At 42.4% G+C, this 26,277-nt stretch overlaps 3 protein-coding genes across 3 annotated transcripts in view; all 3 read right to left on the bottom strand.

Moving 5' to 3' along the window:
• manba (mannosidase, beta A, lysosomal) overlaps positions 1-10,299 on the bottom strand; it is a 53,239-nt gene extending 42,940 nt beyond the window's left edge. The window contains exon 1 of the mRNA XM_084310744.1: positions 10,009-10,299. Coding sequence (XP_084166870.1) covers positions 10,009-10,248 — 240 coding nt within the window. The 5' untranslated portion in view covers positions 10,249-10,299. The remainder of the gene's footprint in view (positions 1-10,008) is intronic.
• On the bottom strand, positions 59-757 carry LOC311225462 (26S proteasome non-ATPase regulatory subunit 9-like). The gene has a single exon (XM_084310747.1). The coding sequence runs from the start codon at positions 743-745 to the stop codon at positions 110-112; it is 636 nt and encodes a 211-aa protein (XP_084166873.1). The 5' UTR covers positions 746-757; the 3' UTR covers positions 59-109.
• A 2,040-nt stretch (positions 10,300-12,339) lies between the features above and the next one.
• ube2d3 (ubiquitin-conjugating enzyme E2D 3) lies at positions 12,340-24,870 on the bottom strand. The gene is made up of 7 exons (XM_084310547.1): positions 24,394-24,870; positions 22,372-22,435; positions 18,932-18,963; positions 18,553-18,630; positions 17,686-17,791; positions 15,971-16,064; positions 12,340-13,413 (listed from the first exon to the last, which is right to left on the bottom strand). The coding sequence occupies exons 1-7, from the start codon at positions 24,415-24,417 to the stop codon at positions 13,368-13,370; spliced, it is 444 nt and encodes a 147-aa protein (XP_084166673.1). The 5' UTR covers positions 24,418-24,870; the 3' UTR covers positions 12,340-13,367.
• Between the last annotated feature and the right edge of the window lie 1,407 nt (positions 24,871-26,277).

Genomic DNA, 26,277 nt, shown 5'->3' with positions numbered 1-26,277 from the left:
AGTCAAATCTCCCTGTGTTTTTATAATAGAAAAAAAGAATCGAATCATTAGGTATTAGCTTATGAGGTTAGAGCAAGCGGCAAAATGTTCAGCAGTTGTTTCTTTCTGATCATCTGTGGATAGGAACAATGTTGCATCCCAGTAGCCCTCTCCCTGACCATCGCTGTGGAGTCAGGCTCATGTGACTTTTTTGGCCGCTTCGAATCACTCCGACACGCAATGGTTTCCCTTCACTATGTTGGACCACAGAAGCAATATTCTGGAGGTTCTGGAAGTTCCCTGTGTTCACAGAACCAAAGTCTATGATTTCGTCACCCACTCGAAGACCAGCTTGACAGGCGGGGGAGCCTTGTGTGACAGCTTCCACTCGTACGAAGGGTGAGGGCAGAGTAACTTCATATTCCATAGACTCAGACTCAGCTTCTGCCTCATGCTCAGGCTTGGCTTTCTCTCGAGCGTGCAGTTCGTGCAGGGCTTCTTCTATCTCCACCATGACGGCCTTGTGGTCGCTCTGCAGGCATGAAATGTTGTGCCTTGCCGATCTGACCTGGTACAGGTCAACATCTGCGCGTGGAAAACCTTCTGCGTCAACCAGGGCACTTTCAAGCCCAACACCTTGATCTTCCAAGACGTCGTAATAAGCTTGGATCCGCTCTTCAAATTCGTCTTTCTTTTTGACGAGATTCTTAACATCATCCATTGTTATTTCCGACTTTCCAACATTGTTTTCCTCTGTCATCTTCATGGTTGCTCAGTTGTTGTCCTTCTTTCAGCGCTCCAGTAGTTCGTGTTGATTCCTTTTTCCTCTTGGAACAGAGTTTTCTTACTAATATGAGGGCCGACGTTCCACTCTACTGATTAAAGTTGCTTACTTGTGAGTAGTACGTTCGTTGATAAAGAAAAATAATGTCCACAGCCGCTCCAGTGTAAAACAAAGATATCCAAATGGTTTATGTCTCTTCCACAGCGAAGTCCTTCTTTACAGAAGTGGTCCTAAAGCTATTTTCCTAAATATTCACTACTACTACAAGGTAAGAAAACTGTATTTTCCCAGTCTCCAAAATCACCGCCGACTCGACACATGGAAATTCCTCCACACTGGAAAGCCGTAAATCAACTTGCCGGCTCTTTCCACAGCAAAACGGTAGGCTTGGCACCTTGGTTGAGAAATGCAGGCTTCAGTCTATGTTGTTTAGTGTATCTGTTCAGTCCTGTTTCAAGATGCACACTGACTGTTCTTCTTCTTATTTTAATTTCCGGCAGAGTAGACGCATCGTGGCGTATTACTGCCCTCCACAATTCTTTTTATGGGCTCTTCTTCTTCTCCTTCTTCTCCTTCTTCACCTACTTTTTCTTCTTCTACTGGACCCCGTCATCAACTACATTGTCCATTGGAGTGCAGCTACTGCTGCTACTTCCTGCCTGAGCCCCCCTCCGCGGGACCCTCCTTGCCCCCTGCTATCTTATCCTGGGCTGCTTTGTCCCTCGCAGCCTTGTCTTCTTCTTCTTCTTCTTATTTGAATTTCCGGCAGTGTAGACGCATCGTGGCGTATTACTGCCCTCCACAATTCTTGCTTCGCCCACACTTGAGAAAGTTTACACTCCTCTTCTTCTTCTTCTTCTTCTCATCTTCAAAACACATTTCTATCATCTCTGTCTCCTTCTTCTCTGCTCCTTTTGTCATACAATCACAATACAAACATCATCTCCTCTCTTGGAGGGCCCCCCCAAGAGGGGGAACCCTCCATCTCATCGCCTCACACTGACTGTTCTTCTTCTTCTTCTTCTTCTTTTGAATTTCCGGCAGAGTAGACGCATCGTGGCGTATTACTGCCCTCCACACTTCTTTTGATGATCTCTTCTTCTTCTTCTTCTTCTTCTTCTTCTTCTTCTTCTTCTTCTTCTTCTTCTTCTTTCTTGGCGTATTTCTTCCCTCCTCATTTCTTATACTACACTAGTGGTGTTCCATCTTTAGGCCTCTTCAACTCACACTTTCTCCTTCTTCTCTGCTCCTCTTGCCTGTCCAATACTAATACATACCCTAACGCTATATCCTCTGGTACAACTCTGAAGCATGCAGAAATGTCAGCACTGCCTCTGTGATCAACTGGTGGTTCTCATTATCCATGCCAAAGAATGATTTAAGAGAGAAGGAAGAGACTCCCAGCTCTTCCAGACTTTTATAAAAGATTTCCCTCTCTTTCCTATACCTTTCACATTTTAGGAAGACATGCCCGACAGTTTCAGTCTCTCCACATTCACACACCCCATCTGGATGTTTGCCCACAATGCACAAGCTACTGTTCAACCCACAGTGCCCCAGCCTCAGTCTACACATCTTCACCCTATCACTCCTTGACCCATATCCCTCCACCTTGATCTTGACCCGAGGCTGCAGAGAGAAATAGTGCCTTCCCTTGGTCCCCCTTTCCCACTCATCCTGCCACTCAGCCTCAACTCCTTTCTTTATCTTATCTCTGAGTTCTACTCTTCCCATTGAAATGCCTATCTCTTCCTCCCTTCCCAGGCTCTGTTTGGCAAGGGAGTCAGCCATCTCATTCCCCGCAATCCCAGCGTGCCCCGGGACCCAACAAAACTCCACTGACGAGCCTGCCTTCGCAATCCTATATAAAACCAACATTATTTCCTGAATGAGATCAGGGCGAGCTTTAGACCCACCTGCACTCAGAGCCATCAGTGCAGCAGCCGAGTCAGAGCATATAATCACCTGGCTTGGTCCCACTTCCTCCACCCACCACAATGCCCAGAGGATGGCAAGCAACTCTGTCACAAATACTGAGCTGCCATCGGATATTCTTTGTCCCTTACCGATCCCTAACCGAGGCACCCACCACCCAAATCCTGCCCTCCCACTTTCAGGATCCACAGAGCCATCAGTGTACACCTCCAGAGCCCCTGATTCCAGAAGGAACCTCTCTATTTCCTCCACAATCTCGCCCTTATCCTCCTCCTTCAAGAACCTAAGTTCAATGACTCGATCAGGCACTAGCCAAAATGGCACTGATAGCCACCGAGTGTGCTCCGCCACTCGCCCCTGATGCAATCTCAACTTCCTGGCCCACTGATCAATACTGGCCAAAAAAGGTTTATACTTATCCCCATCTCCTGAAAGTAAACACCTAGCTGGGAAGGACAGACTTGTCCCACTCAATTTTGCCCAGTACTGTAGCCCTAACTTTACTCTCCTCAGGTTTAAGGGCAACTCCCCCATTTCCACCAATAGTGCTGAAGCAGGGGTGGTCTTAAAAGCTCCACAGCAGATTCTCAGAGCCTTGCACTGAAGCACATCCAGCTTTCGCAAATTAGACTTGGCCGCAGAGCCGTACACATAACAACCATAATCAATTGTTGACCTGATCATCGCCTGGTATATCATGCACGTGGTCTCTCTATCCGCTCCCCACCCACTCCCAGCCAAACTTCTCAGCACATTCACTATTCTTTCACACTTTGCCAGGATGAACAGCCCAATTCAATCTTTCGTCAAACCAAACTCCCAAAAATTTAAACACCTTTACTCTCTCTAAGGGAGATCCATACATAACCAGCCTTCCCCTAGGCACCCTCTTTCTAAAACCAAAAATCATATAATTAGACTTAGAGGCGGATATTTTATAACCCCACTTGTCTCCCCATTCCTCTACATCCCCCAGAGCTCTTTGTACCTGCTTTAAACAATACTCAACATTCTTCCCTCTTTTCCATATGGCCCCATCGTCCGCAAATAAAGACAACCCATATCCTTTTCCAATTTGCCCAAAAATGTCATTAATCATCACATCGAAGAGGACCGGACTAATCACGCTTCCTTGCGGGGTGCCATTTTCTATTTTTACAGTTTTTGAGGTTTGCCCCCCCACACATACTTGGATCGTCCTGTCTAATAGAAAATCCTTTATCCAATTAAACAATCTCCCTCTAACTCCTAGGTCATACAATTTCAAAAGCAGCCCCTCTTTCCACAAAGAGTCATACGCCTTCTCAATATCCAAAAATACACTTATCACTACTTCCTTATTGTCAAAAGCCTGTCTAATGTCCTGGTCTAGAACAGCTACTGATTCCATTGTAGACCTGCCATTTCTAAACCCATTCTGATACCCAACATAAAGATCCTTACTTTCTAAAAAGTAAACTAATCTATTAGTAATCATCCTTTCCATAATTTTACACAATACAGACGTCAAGGCTATGGGTCGGTAAGATCCTGGATCAGCCGCTACTTTACCTGGCTTCAAAATAGGAATGATGACGGCATGCTTCCACTCCTTTGGCAAGCAGCCTTCTAGCCACACATTATTAAACAAACCCAGTATTTCAATCATTACAAATTCGTCCAAATTCTTAAATAATTCATAGGATAATCCATCTCTGCCAGGCGTCGTATTTGCACCAGCCTGGATAGCATCCTGAGAGAATTGTGGACTATATAGATACACAAATATTCTAGAATGTTTGGTTATGACATCATACGGTGACATCACAAATGTTCTAGAATGTTTGGTTATGACATCATACTGTGACATCACAAATGTTCTAGAATGTTCTAGAATCCAATCCATCATACTGTGACATCACAGATGTTCTAGAATGTTCTAGAATCCAATCAATATTCCTAATGCTGTTTCAATGTAAGGTTATAAAAATAAACCTATAAACATTCATATAATACAAAAATTCGGCCAATTTTTTTATGCATTTGGACTTCATAACTTGGGATAAAAAAAAGTTTATTTACCTATATTTTAACACTTTGGTTGCCTAAGGTTAAATTAATGATATACCATAGATTGCCAGCGCTATTTGTCTATGGAGAAAGTCCCCTTCTTTGCAGGGCTATAACTTTTTAAATTCTATTGCTACATTGCCATTATTAGGGCCCATTCAAAGTCCTATATGTATTGTTCATTGTGTAGCAACGTTAAACTTTTTCATTCACATATTCATAGTAAAGTATGGTCTAATGTATAAGTATGTTTTCATCTCTTTCTGCAGCTTTCTCCAGAACGTGATATATAGCCCCAAATGCATTATATTGATGATGAAATACAGTTTGATGGCAATCAGCGCGATATAAAAAATTCCAACTAGACGTACTTCTAGAAGTTACTACACGTCATCTGATGTTGACCGGATGGGCGAGGGGGCGTTTATAATTCCGTGGGCAGCGTTATACCAATCATCTAATGTGGGTCAAATGTTGATAATATCAGTTATTATCGAAGACGGTAACGTTACACGCTGAAACTCACCCCAGTCTCCGCGCGCCGTTGGGCGATCATCGTCGAGTAGAAATTTTATCATTATGGGATATATTATTACCCGGTCCATCTCCAGCTTGTATAATGGTATATACGTCCAAATCATGTTGTTTATCGAGTTATTGGCAATCGATCGCTATGTAGTGTGACGAGCTAGAGTCACGGAACATGTACCGAGTGGCCGGAAGCAATACGGACGTCTAGCAAAACCTCTAGTGCGCTTCCTGTTAAGCGCTTACGCCGATCGGCCACCAGATGGCGCTCCTGAACCGCCAGAGAGCTCAGTGGGTCCTGCTGGTGGATCTCAGGCCAGCGGAGGGACATTATGAATCCGATCGCAGATTTTTGAAATATTGATATAAAGACGACGTACAGCGTCCCCCGGCAACTTTAGCATGGCCAGCAAAGACGTCTAAAGACGGCTCCCGGCAGTCAAAGTGTTAATGTTCTATTATATAAAGCACATATCTAATTAGCTGAAAAACACATTGGTCGAGCTCAGGCACCTAAATTATATTATATTTAGATATATTAACAACATGTGTCACAAGGGATATGTCCACCCTGTTAAGGACATAGACATAACTGTTTAATTGTGATTTCAGTGCATGATTGCTATTGAAATTATTAGTGTATAGGAATTGTATGTCCCTCAATTTAGTCAGATATTTATTTTACAATACAATTATTTTAAACAGCATATATTGAGAAAAACAACTGCACATTATGAGAACGGGACATATTCTTCCACTTTATTTCTTAAGAAAAGTGAATTATGATAATAATTACTCAAAGTTTCTAGCATGTATAATCAATCCCTTCCATATCTTTATGTAACTACAAATATCCACTTGATATTTGGTAATCTCATTAAACTATGATAGAAAAATACCAACATAACAGGGTGGACAGAGGTCTAACAGGGTGGACACAGTAGAATAACAGGGTGGACAAAACACCAACAAATGACAAAACCTTAATGTTATTTAATGAATTTTATTAATTATAACGTGAATTAACTTGGTTTATGATGGACTAAGGAAGAACTGGAACACAAAAAGGAAAATTACTTAAATAACTTGTCCACGCACTTGTTTATGTTTGTGTGTATGACTCAGTTTGTACTGAATGTGTATGTATGTGTGTTTATATGTATGAGAGTTGCGTGCATACAAATCATGTGTGCATGAAATCAAACTAACTCCCTGGGAATGTGAAATTAGACTAACTCCTTGGGAATCTTAAACTTGGACCAAGGAAGAACTGGAAGAACACAAAAAGGAAATAAAACTGTATGTGCATATGTTTGTGTTTATGTGTATGACAGAGAATTTATACTGTATGTGTGTGTGTGTTTGTGTGAATGAGTGTGTGTATTTGTGCTTGTGTGTGTGCATGTACAGTATGTGATAAGACTCCTCTGTAGCTCTGACGTGGGGGTAACCGGTGTAAAAGTAGCAGCTCAAAGTCCAGCCCCAGCTCCAGACCCTGCCCTTAGCGCATGTCTAGTTGTAGTTCCCCAAGTGATCTTCTAGATATTTCCACGTGGACTTATCCAGTTGAACCGAGCGTTTGTTGAGTGCCTGTGGCTCGGGTATAAGACACAGAAGTTGGTCATCTGCATACCAGCTGATATCTTCACGTGGTGTTGGCCAGAAGTATTTGTTTACCCCATTGCGATGCATGCACTTCACGTGAATGCTATTCTCCTCCACGGCCATGATGATGCCGGGGTACACGTCATCGTCATACTTGACAACACACCACTTTCCAATGTAAGTGCTGTCGACTGCCTCTGGTCGCCATGGGGTCTCTCTGTTCTGCGTTGGAAAGTGCACTGGAACTCCATTTAGAGTAGAAACTTTTAGTTCAAAGCAGGCACAATCCAGTCGACCATCCTGCCTCTGACAGAAACAGCTGATGTCCCTGTACTTGATTTGCCCAGGTAAGAGGCTGATTACCTGGTGCATCCTCATTGTGCCCTTAACAGGAGTCAGAGCAGGGATCTGAAGCGAGAAGAGATGATATACAGTACAAGTATGAGATATAATATTCAAAATAGAGATATTATTATTATTATTATTATTATTATTATTAATATTATTATTATAATATTCATTAGAGCAAGAGACAGACAGACAGAGGTACTTTATTACTTGTGAATGTTTTTGCAGGGGTTGGGGGCATCTTTACCTCTGTCTTTGCTTCAATTTCATCTTCACTGACAAAGAAGAGCTCCACTGTGGATTCCAGTCCCCTCAGTTTTTGAAATAGAGTGAGGGCATCTGGAACATCTTCCCCCAAGCGCACAATCCGGTCAGCTGACCGCTTCAGTGTCCCTCCGATTCCATCTGGAGCTCCTTTGCCATGGCTGGCCTCAAAGAAATTCCACGACAGGTCTTTGAAACCATGCCTGAATGGCTCAGTTGACAGGAGGTAGAAGTTGCCCTTCTGTTTTTACTGGGTTGCTGGGCCATCACTGAAGAAGTGAAGCCTCTCCACCTTTGGGTAATTGGCCTTCACCATCTCCAGGACATTCCTTCATTCTCATCTCTCTATCCAGTTGGGCCTTTAAGAGAGCTATCTCCTGTTGGAGCCTTCTCCTTCCATTTTTTGCCCTCTTTTCACCTTGAAGGCTTTGCCTAAAACAGAATAAACAAATGATAATACATCCTGACTTATATTAACTCTGCATTTTTTAAAAGCTCACAAAAGTCTTAAAAACAACAATGTATTTTATTCTCAATGTACAGTACATGTCCTTATATATTACAAACTTGCTCAAACCTTGAAGGCTGAATCTCTGGAGTTGCAGGGGGAGTGTTCTGTGATTCTCTGGCCCTGGCTGCTTTCTTTACCTCCCTCCATTTCTTCCTCCTTGCCCTTTTCTCTCTCTCACCAACTTCATTGATACCAGTCTTTATGCCTTTCTCTCTGTCCCTTCTCCATTTTTCTCTCTCTTTCTGAAGGTATTGCTGTCTTCTCTCTGGGTCAGCATCACGGCGTGCTCTGTAACGCCGCTGTGATTCAGCTGCACTTAATGGGGATGCCATTCCTAAACAAATGCATGCATTTCCTTTAGATAATATACCTATATCATACAGTATACATAATAATATACAATATAATATACATATCAGTGTTTCCCCCAGTATGTTATTTTGCAGCAGCACCTGGATCCAATGCTTTGCACCTATATGTTAACTTATCAGTGTAAGGCAACCAGGGGCAAATAAATATTAGTTATAAACTAGTTATAAATAATAAATATAAAAGAATGCTGCTGTTGCATATAGGGAAAACACTGCATACATGGCAACAAAACTTGTTATAAGTCAACATTACTAGATATATGTCCACCCTGTTAGGTTGGTGTCCACCCTGTTAGTTGAATAAGGCTAACAGGGTGGACAATAACAGGGTGGACATTTTGAGCTAAAGTTAGCCTTTAGTCTGCCTGTGTTAGCATAATGGCTAGCATGACTTTCAATTCTTGATGAGGAATCTATAATTCCTCACAAACACTTTTTTCAATTATTACATTTGATTGATCTCCTCAATACTTAAGCCTAACAGGATGGACAGTTATTTTCAAACATATCAAACTCACTTAATAGAAACATCAAAATAGGATAGTAAGAGGTAGAAAAGCAGACATCTTACCACATTTGATTTTCCCTCCACTGTTGTGATGTCACCTCATGAGACTGATGTCATTGAGAAATGTGTTTTCTTCTTAAAGGGACAGTAAACACAGCTCCACAGAGTGGACAGTGACGCCGGGGACGCGTGGACATAAATCAATTTTCTTTTTATAATATTTTTTTTTTATTTTTTTATAAAAACAGCATTTGATAAAATGGAGTTTGACCAAGACAATTTTATAATCATGATATATTTAGAAATGTATATGTTTTTATTAGTTATTCTTTAGATTGAAGTTGAATGAACAGCACTGGGGACATGGCATAATACCACAATTTGCCATAATACCTCTTTTAATCAAAGCTTTTACAATTTATAAAACAGCAACTTAAGCCCATATCATTATTCATGATAAATAACAATTGACTATACATGAAAAACCAAATGGAATTAGTTTTTGTCCAAATCTAGACAAATTACAAAACATTTTGTACTGGGGACGCAATAGGCACTGCATAAAAAAATCCTAATAGATTTGGCTCCTACAATTTGTGTTACATGAAAGGAGAATAAAAATAATAAAAACAATCAAAATTAATAAAACAACACTATAGTGCTTTTAAGTTTTGATGTCACTGTAAATATACTACATGTCCCCTTCAGAAAAAAGCCATAAAAACGGAACCATAGGAAAAGGCTAATCTGTTTCCAACGTGATGTGGCTTTTAGATAGCAGAAAGGTGTGCTTAGTAATTTGTGTATTATGATTCAAACACTGACGGAGTACCAGTGCCAAGGGTTGGGCAAGTGTGCATGAGAAGGGCATAGAGAGGGTTGTTATTATAGTGACTGTCTGGATTCGGAATATAGAAGATTGATTGATTGATTGAAAAGTTTATTAACAGATTGCAGAATGGGTACAGACAGTACAGTACAGCTCAATACATACAATTGTTAAGAGGATGCAGACCTGAGAAAGACTTTCGTCTTGTTTCCATCAGGGTCCTCCATTTTCAATTCATCATAGAACAAGTTTTACAACCAGTCGAGGGAGCCTGCTGAATTACTGTAGTGAGCCTACCTTAATATATCCCTGTTTCAGCAAAGCTGAATGCACACAACCTGGCACTTCTGCAGGAAATGCGAGAGAATCGTTTGAGTTCGTCAGTTTCCATTTGCCATTCAAGTTTAATCGGTGTTGTTGCTTCTCTGTGTTTATAAAGTATCCCGATGACACGCGAACGCACCACACACAGAGAAAGAAAAGGACAACGTGTCCTCTGCAGAACACAAGCATTATATTGTTCTCTGATGAAAGCATGGGACGTGTAAACAAGTTTCTCCAATTATAAATGTGTTTAGGTCGTCCCCAGCTATGGTCCCCCAGAGCCTCTTCCTTGTCACGTGACGAGCCGACTGCTGTCAGCTGATCAAAATGATAGACTACTGCACTTCCGCGTTACATGGAGCTCGTGGGGGGGGGGTAGACCATAGATATAGAACTAGATATCTATGGGGTATTACTGCACTTCCGTGTTACATGGCGCTCGTGAGGGGGAGGTATAGACCACTGCACTTCCGCGTTACATGGAGCTCGTGGGGTATGGGGAAAGGGGGCGCGTGAATGAATGTTGATAACCACTGCAAGGCTCTAATCAACATTCATTAATTGTATCCCTCCGCTGTCTCTCCCATCCCATGAGTTTAAAATGCCGCAAGTGTTGAACGTGGCAAAGAGAAACGGGGGGGGGGGGGCTAGGGATGCCTTGGCGCACAAGTTCGAAAAGGATTTACATAATTGCTCTGGATGGGCACCGCAAAATGTTGCAATACAACAAGTGCGTCATGTCCAACAGAGCTAATGCAGTGCCGTGGTGATGACGAGCAATCGACTAAAATGACATAGGGGAAAGTTGGTTCATGTGATATTCTGTTGTGATGACTCATAGAAGTAACCAAAACATGTTTCACCACCATAGGCTGGGCTGGAGCCCACCACGATACTGCATTCCAGTGGTGAACAGATTCGGTTGCGTCGGTTTTTGATGCATTTCCGAGTGCTTTTGAGACGGCTCGCTTATTCTAAGACCTAATATTCTATGGCATAAGGTCTAATAAGCTAACGCATATATTTCGAAAAATTATCCACATTGAATCACATTTTTGCTCCAGTGGACACACCCCACCTCATCTCCCATATATTACGTTTTTGACCTTTGGCCTCCCAAGACAAAAAGTTTAGCTGCTAAAGGCCTAAACAGGCCAATATCCTCAAAAAGCCTCCCAGGGTAGGAGCGCTGATGTGGGATCAGTAAACGGGAATACTTGTCATCATGACCTAACCTTCGTAGGCCTACTGTCTTTTACTATCACAGACTTTGCTACTAAATAATCTACCATGCCTATATTACTACCTACTATGCTAATATGTCACTATGAACAATGTTACTTCCCCTTAGCTGCCAGAGTTGTACCCTTCCGGGCCTTCCTGCTGACTTGTTGTACAGAATGTGTAAGTCACTCTGGATAAAAGCAGCAGCTAAATGACTAAATGTACACATAAGTGTTACGTCAGCAGTAGCTCAGTTAGCAAAATGGCCACAACTCTCGGTTTAAATGCTGGAGTCGAGACGACGTGTCCATTTGACATTAAATGGAGTTAGGGTCAACCTGGAGTCACGCACCACTAAATATAACTAGATATAGACAAGGTCTTTAGGAATAAAATAAGGTCTAGAATGTTGACCTTTCCCTGAGAGCATGGATATATTCCGCACTCACAGGACAGCACTGGGACCAGGATTTTATTTAAGTGAATGAGACGTTTTGAATAGGCCCTTTTCACAGAAGCCCTCTTTAGAAGACTCATGAAGGCATGTTGCAGAAAGGCGTCGTTTTTAATTGTACGCGTCAGCTAAATGACTAAATGTAAACGACATCAAACTAACAAGACACTGAATTTAGATTAGTACAAGCTTTAATTTTAACATTCAAAATGTCAGACACACCAACTTTTCTGCCCTTATTAATATGGAGTTACCCCCCCAAAGTAAAATTTGTTTATGAACCTTCAATATATCCTAGAGATGACAGCCGAGGCTTCGACTGTTACAAGAGTTTTTCATACTTTATGCTCTCATATTGAGCAACAGAATGAGACAAAGATACACCTATTTTATGATTTAAGCAACTTTATTGAAGGAAAAACTAAAAAAAGAGGCAAATGGTAAACTTGGCCTCCATGTTTTTAGGGCTACAAGAAGACAGTGTTCAAGTGGGTGGAAAACGAATAGCTCTTCTACTAAACTCCTAACATCATGTAGAGAAACTCTAGAAAGCCTTTGAGAGGGGGACCAACTTTCCAGCCGCCAATAGCCTTTTAAACAATCCACTTAAATTTGTAGAAACATAATCAGATATATAATCGCCTAACCTTTATTAACATGCATAAAATAGAACATTGAAATTCTTATACTGTATTTCCTTAACATTGATACATATTGCTGTGCTTCTTTGTACACACGCACGCGCACACGGCTGTGGAATAGAATTATAGAATACTTTTCTTAATTTTTTTCTTTCATCTCCGGTCATGGGGTTTCTAACTAGTCATACCAAATACAACTAGATGACAAAAGTGGCAATTTTAAGTCATCGGTCCCAATTCTGGTGACGTGTATATATGGAAATATGAAATTTTAATACGCCAATTGCTCAGGGATGGAAACATAGCTGGTCTTCAGCCAAATGCTTGTACAAAATTTCTCACTAGACGCTATATGAATGTGGTTTTGGAGATGGTATACACTTTGACGACCAAAATAAACCCTTGCAGGGTAACGGTCAAAATCTGTGAGTTGCCTCCCAGACGGAGATACAATTTAAGCAGAAAACAAAGAATTACATAGCAAATGATCCAAAGGAGAGCCCGCCAGCCACAGTAAGACTACCGCCAACCCCTTGTGATCCGGCAAAGTTACGCAGACTGGCCAGTGGCTACCGGCGCGGGGGCTGCTGACGTCCAAGGGTCGAGTGGGGAGAGCAGTCTGCAACGTGCGTTCCGAATAAACAAGTAATGGCGTCAAGTGTTGGGTTGAATAACCAAGTGTTAGCGCAGGCAAGCCAGCCAGGCCTTCTACCGGTGCATGCTCAAACTGAGAGTTCATCACCGTGGCAACGAACTCCATACAAAAAGAAAAAAATAATGTTTTACTTTATTTTATATATATGTATATATTTTTTTAAATGTATTTAACTTCACTGAAACTGGCACGTGTCCGAGCTAGAAACACTATCTTCTTATGAGCACATGGATGAAAATGAGACAGGAGGAGGGGGTCAAATAGTCTAATTAACAAAAAAAAAAAAAATGTAAGCGAGGAATTTAAGTTGGATCCAGCGACGACATGTTTCCTCCAGCTTTGCACGGGGATGATGTCATCACATGGCGTATTTCTGCGTCCATTCTTTTGCTATTCTGCCGTATCTGTGAGCGAAAGGGAGAAAAGAGAAATCATTACCGGGTGGAAGATAAGAGTTCCATTAAGAAATATAATTAATTATCCAGTCACACGTCAACTTCTGTGTCCATTGTTATGGTTAAGTTCCTTTTTTCCCCTTAATGTAAAGCAATTAATTTTTTTTTTAATTTTAATTCTACGCAGAAATAATTTGATGCCAGTATGCTGCCCTGCTAAATGTATCCACAGTAACTACAATATTTTTCTAAATCGTGAAAAGTAAAAAGTGAACTTCTCTGAATATCCGTTTTATCTTGTGACAACGTTTCAGAGTTCCATCCAGCACTATTTTAGAGAAAATGGTATAAAGAATTGCAGTAACCATGAAATCACTGGATAACCGCGTAGTTACTGCATTTAGCTGCTGCAGGGAAGCATAGATTGATGATAATAACCGATAGCTAGAACTACTATATGCACACAAACCCCTCACCGTTCTTAGTGATGATCATTACATTACACTCAATTCCAATTAGTCTGACAATATTCTGCAATTATTATTTGGAAATGACTGTCATTTTATTTACGCATCTATGGCAATGGTTGCATTTCTAACTGGACCATTTGTTGAACGTTTCGAATGAAATCTTTTTTAAATCAATATTTCGTATCAAATTATTAGTCTTAGGCAACCATGAATGAGGCGGCATGTACGCAATCCCTTACAACAAAATCTAGAGTGCGGACTGAAGGAACACGCCAACATGATGGGAAACACGCTTACCGTCTTCTCAAGTGTCAGACAAGATGGTAGATACCAATTTCCTCTGTGCGTTCAGTAGAAAGCCATCCTAGCTTAGCACATATGAAAAGAAGCAGATACAGACCAGCTTTTGGTCTAGGCTGGTAGTACGCCTCAATTAATTTGTGCTAAGCTAGGCTAGCTTAGAGCTGGATAGCTTTCTACTGAACGCAAAGTGGAAATTGGTATCCATTTTCTTGTCTGACTCTGGAGAAGACAGTATGTGCATTTCCCATAATGATGGCGTGTTCCTTTTGAGTCTGTCACAATCATGGAGTCATTTGACTAAAACATCAATCTAATCACAATTAAAAAAAAAAAAAGTGCAGAGGCGACATGTTTGAGAACATTCCATCTGGGGTTTGATTCCCTGCAATAGAAAAAGGAGAGGACAGCGGTGTGCATGTTACTCCTCTTCCCATATCCTCGAGTTCAAACCCACCAACACAAGACATCCGGACAGGTTAAAAACAACAGACGTGAACTCCAACAGTCGCACACAATGTTCATGCTACTGACAAGAAAAAACAAACCAAAGACCATTCCGTTAAAAAAAAAAAGGGAAAAAAAAGTCAATCAACAAGTTAGTATTCGCACCCAAGGTCAACCAACTATAGAATAAAACCTTTGATTTCAGTCCACACTGCAGCCATACATATCTGGTGAAGCGGAACCGAAAACCCAAGACTTACGTCAAGACTGCGGGGCGACACAGGAGAGGCAGCGACAAGCGCCTCTGATTACGCCAAAGTGCCCAGAGAGACATCACAAACACATGGACCAAAAAAATCCATAGCATTAAAGCCAAGATGCAGAGCTGGCTCTCGGCCTTACCCTAAAGCATGGCATACTTCTCGGTCCACTCCCGAGCTAGTTTATTATACCTGACAGAGTAAATCTGGGTTACACACTGGATTCAGGTAAAAAAAAAAAAAAACTTGTATGAATTGCCGGGGGCTTAGATGTGCTAGAACCCGACGGCCAAATCGCATTTAACGTACATACTACATGGTGTTCAAGATGCACTGCGTTAAGATTTCCACGATCGTTTGGAATGAGGACTGTGCAGACTCAACTATGTACCATTGATGCAAATAGTGGTTGAGCCTACAAGGACCTCGTTGCCAGCCAGATGACTCAGAAACTGGGTAGACTCAAGGGACGCACGCACCAATAAAGACTTTTTCAGTCCGGTTCCCGGGCTCTGGGAAATGGCCGATAGAATGCCGATCCGATCAATTACTTTTAATGAACAGTATAGATATCGACTGTCATTTTGGAGTCATTAGACAAAATAAATGTTTCTCCATTAGAGAGATTACGTGTCAAATGCAGCAAATCAAGTCACTTTGCTTTGATTTCTGGAACGTTGGGACATATTCTTCTGTATCAGATTATATGATGGAGGGAAATTCTACGATACAGATATTCTATTTGAGCCTAGTATCAGACAGATATCAGTATCAGTGCATCCCTAGACTCAACAATTACATTATGCACGTATTCCATGTTGACCCATCAAGCTCTGCCCTCTTCTCCTGATCCTCCGATCACAACTGTTGCTTTCCTCGCAAAAGTTGCGATTGGAGGATCAAGAAAAGAGGGCAGGGTTTGAGATGCGCCAACTGTACATGGTTGACCTGTGCCGTCTTTATTCCAAACGATCGGAACATCTCAGTGCATCTTTAAGACAATGTACCAAAAGGGCCATCATCACTTGGAAAGACTTATAAATAATATCTAGGAAAATAAATCACACATTTTATAGTAATAATACTCACTTCTGAGTATCTGTTTTGTAGATTCGTGCAATCTCTGGCACCAGTGGGTCGTCTGGGTTGGGGTCGCATAAGAGTGAGCAAATGGACAGAAGTACTGAAAAGAAAAGGTGAAATGGTTAAGAACTTTTTTCAAATAGATCATTAAATGGGACATATTATGCATTTGCAGTGGGCCTCATCAACAAGGCTCGGGACCCCCACTGACATCCCCCCCCCCCCCCACTGTGTTACATTAACACACCCTTCCTGGACTATATATTTGTATATACACTCAAAACTGTTCATACTTTTTGCATAATACTGCTCAATTGCCCTATTCCATCCCACTGTATTTTTATTCAAATTAGTGTATCCTCGACTACATTGTGCACAATAGTACAGCCCTGGCCCATTTTATATTATGCAAACTACTTGGCAATAAGACCTCTGATTCTGATCATATATTTTTTCTAGTTTTATATGACTTCCTTGAATCTATGGAATATGTTTGTTAGGTCTTTTTTGCAAACAAACAGACCAAATTTTAATGAACAATTTCCTTCCCTGCCTAGTTATCTCACACCCAAATGTAAAAAAAAAAAAAAAAAAGTTTACAACATTAGGTAGAATATAAAATATAAGGTGGAATCCGTAATGCCTTCAAACAGCGACCTCTATGCAAAAGAGCACGGCTTGATGTTGCACTTTCGTTTGTTAGTTTGTAGAGTTTACGGCGTCGGCAGTAACCGATTATACTGTGAATTTCTCCAGACCTCTTGGCAGAGGCTGAGGCGTGGCAGGCGACAGCAACCCCTCCGCTAACCCCACCGACTCAACGCCAACCCACACTTCAGATCAACCAAAAAAATTAACAAAGTGCAATACCAAGCACCTTGGTCGGTAGCCTAGAAGAGGTCTATATTAAAAATTCTACCTTTAAAGCCAATTTATCGATTGTGTCCCCCTTGTGACATCACAATGAGCAATAATTCTGAAAAGCTTAATGTGCAAGTCTTTGAACCCTGGCCAAACAGCAAGGAGCACCCATGTCATTTTCCCGAGTCATATTTGATCTTAAACACCTAGTTGACAGTTTGATCATAATTTCGTTTGATCATTCACGCACAGGACTGAAAGAGGGGGGGTATGAGGCTGCTAGAATGAGAACAGGACTGAAAAGGGGGGTATGACTCGAGGCTCCTAGAATGAGAACAGGACTGAAACAGAGGGGTATAGAGGCTGCTATAATGAGAACAGGACTGAAACAGGGGTATAGAGGCTGCTAGAATGAGAACAGGACTGAAACAGGGGTACAGAGGCTGCTAGAATGAGAACAGGACTGAAACAGAGGGGTATAGAGGTGGCTAGAATGAAAACAGGACTGAAACAGGGGTATAGAGGCTGCTAGAATGAGAACAGGACTGAAACAGAGGGGTATAGAGGCTGCTAGAATGCATAATCCGAGCGTTTTCCCCCCACCAAAGACATGTTTATGGGACCTCAAAGACCCATATTAACTTTGGGGAAAAAAAGGCTACAATACGAGACCTATAAATAAAAAAATGCTTTACCATGTTCTGGCATATTTTATTACATGCGAGACATAAATGATAAATTACGGACTATAAATTGGTGTGCCCTTCATGGCAACTTTGATGTTAATAAGTTATTCATGTCACTCACAATGTAAAATACAGTACATGCTGTTCAGTCTTACTTGACCCGACTATACATACCTTTAGATATGGTAAGTGCAGGAGACCATTGCGATCTGAGAATATCCAGGCAGATACTGCCGTTACTGTTAATATTTGGGTGGTAGATTCTTGTCGTAAATGCAACCTGAAAAAGGAGACAACAGAGAGGTCATTGTGGTTATTTTTCAAATGCAACAATGTAAAAGATAATTCAATTCACAAACGGATAAGACAGATAAAGGCATAATGGCAACCTTGACTACAGCAACACACTGCTTGCTGGCCTTCCGACCACTGCCACCAAGCCTCTTCAACTCATTCAGAACGCAGCGGCCCGCCTGATCTCAAACCTACCGAAGGCAGCCCATGTTACCCCACTTCTCAGGGACCTGCACTGGCTCCCCATTGCTGCACGAATCCGCTTCAAGGCCTTCAACCTGGCATATCGTGCGGCGAAGGGAACAGCTCCCGCCTACCTCTGGTCAATGGTCTCTAAATAACTACACACCCTCAAGACCCCTACGCTCTGCATCTTCTGGCCGCCTCAGACCTAATCCTATCAGAGCTCCGGGAGGGTCATCAAAGAGAGGTCGCCTATTCTGTCCTTGCCCCACAATGGTGGAACGAACTTCCGTTCCGACCAGTTAGGACAGCCGAAACCCGTCCAATCTTTCGCAGTCCACTAAAGATGCACTTCTTCAATCATTATCTGAACAAATAAATAAAAAAATACTCCAACCCTAACTAACCTTACTGTCATGCACGTCCTAATATACTAACCTACACTGTAGCACTCAACACTTTGATGAACATTGTTACCCTTCCTTCCTGCTGTCTTGTTGTACAAAAGTCGCTTTGGATAAAAGAGTAAGCTAAATGACTAAATGTAAACTTATTTTGGCTTACCTTGGGTGGTTTGAAGGGGTAGTCTGTTGGAAAATGAATAGTCAGGAAGAAAACCCCCCCCTGGTATGGACTGTCATTCTGTACACGAGAAAGAGGTAAACATAAATTTAGAAAAGTGTAATAATCACTTTTTGCCAATAATGAGCACACACGTCTACCTTCATCTCATGAATATATTTGACGCAGCCAGCAAAACGCCACTGTGTTTTTTTATATGCCTTTTTTGGGGCCCATTTCTGTACGTACATTCCCATTGCCTTTCGAGTTTAAATAAAGGTTTGAAATGACAAAACTAAACAGCCTTTTAAAAAATATGAAAATTTGTATTAATGAATTAAAAACACCACAATTCACATTGTCACAGATCATCTATACTTACAGGTCCCATGATGGTGGCCTGCCAGTGGAACACTGAAAAGAACAGAGGAAGCCAGGGTTAGCCATCGGAAAGCTTCAACGGTAGCCACATGAAAGGGACCGGCACTCTGCCTGCGCCGCGGAACAAGTCACTAACGAGGGAACACAGAACTCTGCCTGCGCCGCGGAACAAGTCGCTAACGAGGGAACACAGAACTCTGCCTGCGCCGCGGAACAAGTCGCTAATAAGGGAACACAGAACTATGCCTGCACCGCGGAACAAGTCGCTAACGAGGGAACACAGAACTCTGCCTGCGCCGCGGAACAAGTCGCTAACGAGGGAACACAGAACTATGCCTGCACCGCGGAACAAGTCGCTAACGAGGGAACACAGAACTCTGTCTGCACCGCGGAACAAGTCGCTAACGAGGGAACACAGAACTCTGTCTGCACCGCGGAACAAGTCACTAACGAGGGAACACAGAACTCTGCCTGCACCGCGGAACAAGTCGCTAACGAGGGAACACAGAACTCTGTCTGCACCGCGGAACAAGTCGCTAACGAGGGAACACAGAACTCTGCCTGCGCCGCGGAACAAGTCGCTAACGAGGGAACACAGAACTCTGCCTGCGCCGCGGAACAAGTCGCTAACAAGGGAACACAGAACTCTGCCTGCACCGCAGAACAAGTCGCTAACGAGGGAACACAGAACTCTGCCTGCACCGCGGAACAAGTCGCTAACGAGGGAACACAGAACGCAGCCTGCGCCGCGGAACAAGTCGCTAACAAGGGAACACAGGAACTCTGCCTGCGCCGCGGAACAAGTCGCTAACGAGGGAACACAGAACTATGCCTGCACCGCAGAACAAGTCGCTAACGAGGGAACACAGAACTCTGCCTGCACCGCGGAACAAGTCGCTAACGAGGGAACACAGAACTCTGCCTGCGCCGCGGAACAAGTCGCTAACAAGGGAACACAGGAACTCTGCCTGCACCGCGGAACAAGTCGCTAACGAGGGAACACAGAACTCAAGACTTAACAAACAGTGCTTCCTTGCAACATCTAAAACCGGCCGTCAGGCTCCACAACCGCGGACTGCTGCCAGCAGCTGGGGAACTAACGGCTGCAGAACTCGAGAACTATTAGGAATGTCTGACCACTAAGTGCGTCTTGACTCTTTAACCACCAAAACATGCACGGACTACAACGTATATCTTGTTAGGGTAACTTGTGTATACTGCACCTATTTATTGTAATGTATAATATAACCGATAGGGCACCCATCACCTGCACGTTTGTTTATTTTTCTCTTATTTCTATATTCAGATCACATTTTATTGCCTATATTTATCATGTACTTCTATTACCCAGCCCATACCTGTTCCTCCCCTCCCCCCACCTGCTATAACACACGAAGTTCCAAGGGGATCAATGAAGGAATATCTCATTAAATATGAAATACCTCTGTATCGTATTTGTTTCTTACAGTACATGTTCACAGATGTTTCATCGCTGTACTATTGTTATTCAAAGCCAGTGTTTCCCCTACACTGGTGGACAGGGTCATGTTGACATCACTGCACTGACAACACTGCATTGATGGGTGTTTTTGTGGCTGCACTTTGCATATTGTGGCTATTCCTCATATAGTGCCAGTGGTGACATTTACAACAAAGAATCCATCCAATATTTCCATTCGCCTGTTTCGAATAGGATTTGCATGGTTTTAAAAACAAGTTTTGGTGTCACATATCATTCATCTCCACGCCTCAGAGGTCCAAGGGCCCGGCGACATCCATCCATCAGTCTACATCTCTTTTTTTTTTTTATATATATATATAAAAAGTGTCGATAAGGAGTGTCCCGTTTATTGGGACAGGGCTGATGATGCGTCCCATCTCCGCCAGACTTGTGACTGTTGTATCCGCCAACGCACGATTACTTGAGGTTCTAATTTTTTTAAAGACAAACCAACAGACAGTGATGGATAGGGGTGTAACGATGAATCGATTAATCGGAAATGCATCGATTCTAATGTGACGATTCAACTGCATCGATTTGAAAATGTTAGAAACGATTATAGTCAAAATTTATCTAAATAAAATGTTTATTGACCTATAGTCCATTCATGCATTGCTGAGTGAATCAGTTCCCCTAGCCACATTTGTGTATTAAAATTTTGGGGGAATTAACTGAAAATGTATCTAATCGTGGTCAAATAGAGATTTCATGATGCATTGAATTGTTGCCTGAATAATCGTAATCGAAATGTATCGTTGTGAGGTCACATCGTTACACCCCTAGTGATGGATCAATGTAGCCCTAACCCCTCCACCTCAAGACATTCTGGGAGAAAACACTGAAATCGATGCAATTATAATTGCCACGTTGAGTAGTCGGTAAACTCTTAACACATTGAGTGCCAACGATGAGAAATCTCGTTGTTGGCCGCCATGCGTTCAGTGCCAATGACGAGAAATCTCGTTATTTAAATAGTTATTTCTTTTATTAGCGATATCCATTAATTTATCAATCCAGCCTCACGTTATCATTGGGACTGTCTACGAGCTCGAAAAAGGCAAATACCGCCCCCTATCGTCTCCCGGATGGTATTGCACCCATTGGAATGGACTCAATGAAAATGCATGTGAAAAGAAAACTCTGGATTCCACATTTTACTTCTCAGGCATGTAACCGGAGACAATTTCATTCATTGGGGCAACCGAAAGCAGCATGGATTATCTGTTTCGAGGTCTAATGTTGGATCAATAAACGCGATCGATATTTGGAATGGCAATCAGGAATTGGAATAATCTTTTTGCAGAACATCTGATCTGAGGTAAGGAATCTATTTGACCAATTTTGGGGTAATCAGATGTTTTTTTTCACATATTTCACAATGTGTCCGTGTCGGTGTGCGTGTATGACGTTAGCGCTGACCAGGTCATCGATTTTTCAGCCCGCTTCTCTAGCGTGCATAAGTACACATATACTATCGATCAGTTTCGTACATGTTGACTGCAAGCAAGTCATTGATAAGCGACGGGCGTATTAGACAGCCATAATTTAAGATATAGTTTAAGCGTTCACAAATATCCCTGTCCTCCCCGACTCCAGCGCTGCCACTCAAGTGAAAAATAGCCCACCCCATGCTGGCAATAAAAGTGCTAATGCAGAGATATGCTTCAATGTCTCTGAAACGTGTGGGTTGCAGTACACCGCGGAACCACTAGACTGTGCTGCGTCGTGTTCTACAAACGGCTATATTTTCAGACCCTCTTCGGCCAGTCTTTATTCGATTTGGTCCATGCTTGTAATGTAGTTAATAACGATCGATAATGGAACGCTGCTGCCGAGATGATAAATACAGAAGTACGTCAGAGGAACGCGTAGACGAATCGCCTCAACCTTTGCAACCACTGCGGCGGCAGAATATAAATTGGGCATTAAGAGACACCTACTGTCGTCCCCCACTGGTCCTGCGGAGCACTGTGCAGGAGGGTCCCGAGCCAGGTCGTTCAGCTCCTATTGTGAAAACAAACACACACACCAAGACAGAGTCCATTTACAAGAAAACACAAATTGGGCCTAACAAAAATAATGGTTGGTTTCAGGTTGCCGACCGACCCTGCCGATTTAGGTGCGACCCAATATATTTTATGAGTTTAAAAAAAAAATTATATATTAAAAAAAAAAAAATCATTTTTTTTTTAGAATAAAGTTTCATAGAAATCTTAGTCAAACATTTAGTATTATGGATATTAAACATGCTGGCAGAGTACATGCATCCATGTTGTTGTGAACATTTTAACCCTTTCACTGCCACACGACAGCCGGTTAACCCTTTCACTGTGACAATACAGAAGGTTAGCCCTTTACTATCACACAACCGACGGCGATGCTCCATCAAGGAGCATCGCCGTCGGTTGTGTGATAGTAAAGGGCTAACCTTCTGTCGTGTGGCAGTGAAAGGGTTAATTAAATAAAGAAATTCCCTATCCATAGTCGCCGTGGGAAAGAATAAAATAAAAAAATAAAATAAAATAAATTCCCTACCTACCCATGGCCAAACTGACAACCAACCTGAAACCAACTATTATTTTTGTTAGGCCCTATGAAACTCAAGAGATGTTGACTGACCACTACACAGACATCACCCTGGCTAACGACAGAAGACCCTGATATAGAGCCTTGTAGCACAGAGGTAAAAGGGGAAAACGTTAGATGAACTATACAAAGCTTCCTTTAGTTCTCGAGACCCTCCCTCCTGCCCGTTTTATCATCTTCACCCTCATGTTCAATCATGCATCTGTCAAGGGGGTGGGGTGGGGTGGGGGGGCCTTGTTATTGTCACAGGGGTCGGGGGCGGCAAGAGGAGACCCGAGTGGCTACTACTGCCACACACAGCTGTTATTTTTAGGTCTTCAGCTATTTTAGAGAGGTGGGGGCTACGCCCAATCCCAGGCCTCCCATGTCCTCCCCGGCTCTTCACTTTTCCTCAAGACGCACAGCACAGGAGACCGCCAGGGTACAAACACGAGCCATGAGTGTACTGTAGACGCAGGCACTTTGTAGCTTGAAGAGAATCATTATCCATTCCCTCTTGTTTGAAGGATCACCTTTGTATATTATCCTGTGGTGAGAACTGGGTCAGAGCAATTTTCATAACAAGGAAATGCATCATGAGTGACTACAGGATAAAATTGGTCAGGGACTGGTACGAGTCATAAATTAGATAAACCATAGTGTGCTGTGGTGAAGCTAAAAGAGCGTATATAGCTGAATACTGTATTGGGTATGTAACTCTTGTTAAGGTCCTGGGATGGGTGGGGGGGGGCGAGGGTGTCAAGTGTCGACGTATATAATTTTAAAAATAAATTGTTATTGTCCTGTGATGTCTTGTTTATTAGTATTGTTACCGTTTTGTGTTGTATTGTTTGGTGTAAAAAAAACATAAAAAAGATTTGATCAAAAAAAATAAACCGTAGTGTATATAAAAAAAAATAAACAATGACAGATTACTAATTGCGGCCAGATGACACCATAATGCATGTTGCTCAACTGAACTACTACCATAACTGTAGCACGGCCGGTCAATGCGAGAAAAGGTATCATCAAGCGTTGCGCAATAACGTGGTTTCCTTTGGTTGAAGAGCCATCATTCCAGTAATAATGTCATCAGCAAAATATGCAAATATACAAGTTTGACGACCAGCTAGTAGCAAGTTATAGAGCTGGTATGGAAACTATGTCGCCCCCCCACACGTGTCACCCAAAGCCAACCCCTGAAGAAGCTCGCACTGAAAAAACAGAAACATTCAAGACTCAAATCGAATGTTTACACACGTCATCATGATTACCAGTTCCACGAACATGGCTCAACACGACACTGCTGCTGTTAGCTAACAACGTTTCACATGAAAGTAGATATGGGAGGCTAGTAGCGGCAGGGCTAGCTAACCAGCGAGCTAACCAACCCGTACCTTGTGAATCCTTTTCAGCGCCATCCTCCTCGTCGATGTCCTTTGGTGTGAATGTTCTTCTTAGATCCGAGGAATGAAGGGGCAACAACCGTAGTGTGCCAGGGTGCTAAGCTAGAGCTATGAACACTAAACACCGAGACAGCTAGCTCGACGGCCCTTCTTTTCAAGCTAGCTAGCGAGCTAAACTACTAATGCTAATGACGCTAGCTATCTTATCTCGCTAACACTCGCCACTCCTAGGCGTTACGTTACGTTACCCGGCGCTTCGGTGGCCTTTTCTTTTCGCCGTCGGCGCTTCTTCTTTTTTGATAATGTATTATTTATTCCCTCGCTGTATTTAAACAAGCGGATATCTTTTTAAAGGAATAACACAGACAACAACACGACGCTTCTTTCTCTCCTTAGGTCCGACACTGTGTTAGCTATAGCTCACTGCTGTCTACACGTATTTCAAGGCGGTCCGCTCGGAGTCGGCAGTGACAGGCCGGATGTGACGTCAGCAGTGACACGGGATGTGATGTCGGCAGTGACAGGCAGGATGTGACGGCAGAGGGTTCTTAAAGAGAGAGAGACAGAGACAAAACAAACTGGTCAGACTTCTACTTAACCTTACTCCTAGAACCCACCTCACCCCTGCCCACTTTGACAACCTAGGATGGCTTAGAGTAGACGACAGAGTACAGCAACTTGCAATGGGCCTGGGCCCCGTACCTGGATAACTGAGTTAGCCAGATAACTTTCGGTCAAGCCTGACTTAAGCCGGACCTTCCCATTCCCCGACGCGCGATTGTCTAAATCACCATGACAACGACAACAGATCAAAAAGTTTGAGCCTGGTCGAGAGCAGGGTTAAGTTCAAGTTAGCCGGATGAACCATGGCCACGCCCCCGCAAAGAAGTGACAGCTCGTTTCCTGAAATGATTCTCACAGTCTAGGATCTGCATTATACCATTCTGAATTACGTTTTTGTGCTCCATTCTTCCAGAGGGGGCTTTTGAAATGTAAAATAGACCCAAAATGCTGATACTAAATTCACTTTGTCCTAAATAATGCACGTTATATATACCGTGGCGCTCGCTAGGTGCGATGTACACATTATGTGGTTATTTTAACAACGCGCAGCATTGCAAATGTGAATCCCGCTGGGATATCCTTAATGATTGAAACCTATCGCTCGTTTGGCTCTGATTCCTTTCATATTCTCCGCTGTGGATGAGGAGCGAGGAAGGAGAGGAGCGCCTGGATTTTGTTTCATTCAAGCATAAAATTTAAGTGTCTATGCGTGGATTGTGGATTTTGTGTGATATTGTAACTGGGATTAAAATGTCTGATGAGATGCGCTGTTTGACGGATTTGAGAAATTGAATGAGCCGTTGACGTCACATTAATGCATTTGAGAATAAAGAGATAAAACTTCATTCAAAATAAAAAGTATTCTAAACACGGGTCTCTCGTTCATTAATGTATAAACAATGAATTTATCACGTCAGGCACAGTGGCGCAGCGGTAGTGCTCAATCCTGGCAACCGGGCGACCGGTGTTCGAAACCCCGCGTTTCCAATATAATTTTTTGGAATATAATATTAATGATTATACGCAAAGGTAGCCTAGTTTTAAGTTAAAATATTATAAATCTACATGCATTGAGGATGTCATTCTTTATATAGCTCTCAACGTGCACCAAATTGAATTATTCCTACATTGCAAAAAGAAGGAAAAGACTAGGATTCGAACCCCGGTCGTCTGTGTGAAAGTCAAAAGAAGAAACCGTTACACCACAGTGCAGATAAGTAAAAGATCCACCATACATCAATCAATGGGTAAGAGAGCCGTATCCTTATTCTGTATAAGAGTTTAACTAATTATTTTCGCTAGCAAGATCTC

The sequence above is a fragment of the Notolepis coatsorum genome, assembly GCF_963971535.1.
Source record: "Notolepis coatsorum genome assembly, chromosome: 3".
Classification (NCBI taxonomy): Eukaryota; Metazoa; Chordata; class Actinopteri; order Aulopiformes; family Paralepididae; genus Notolepis; species Notolepis coatsorum.
This window is presented reverse-complemented; position numbering and strand designations above follow the sequence as displayed.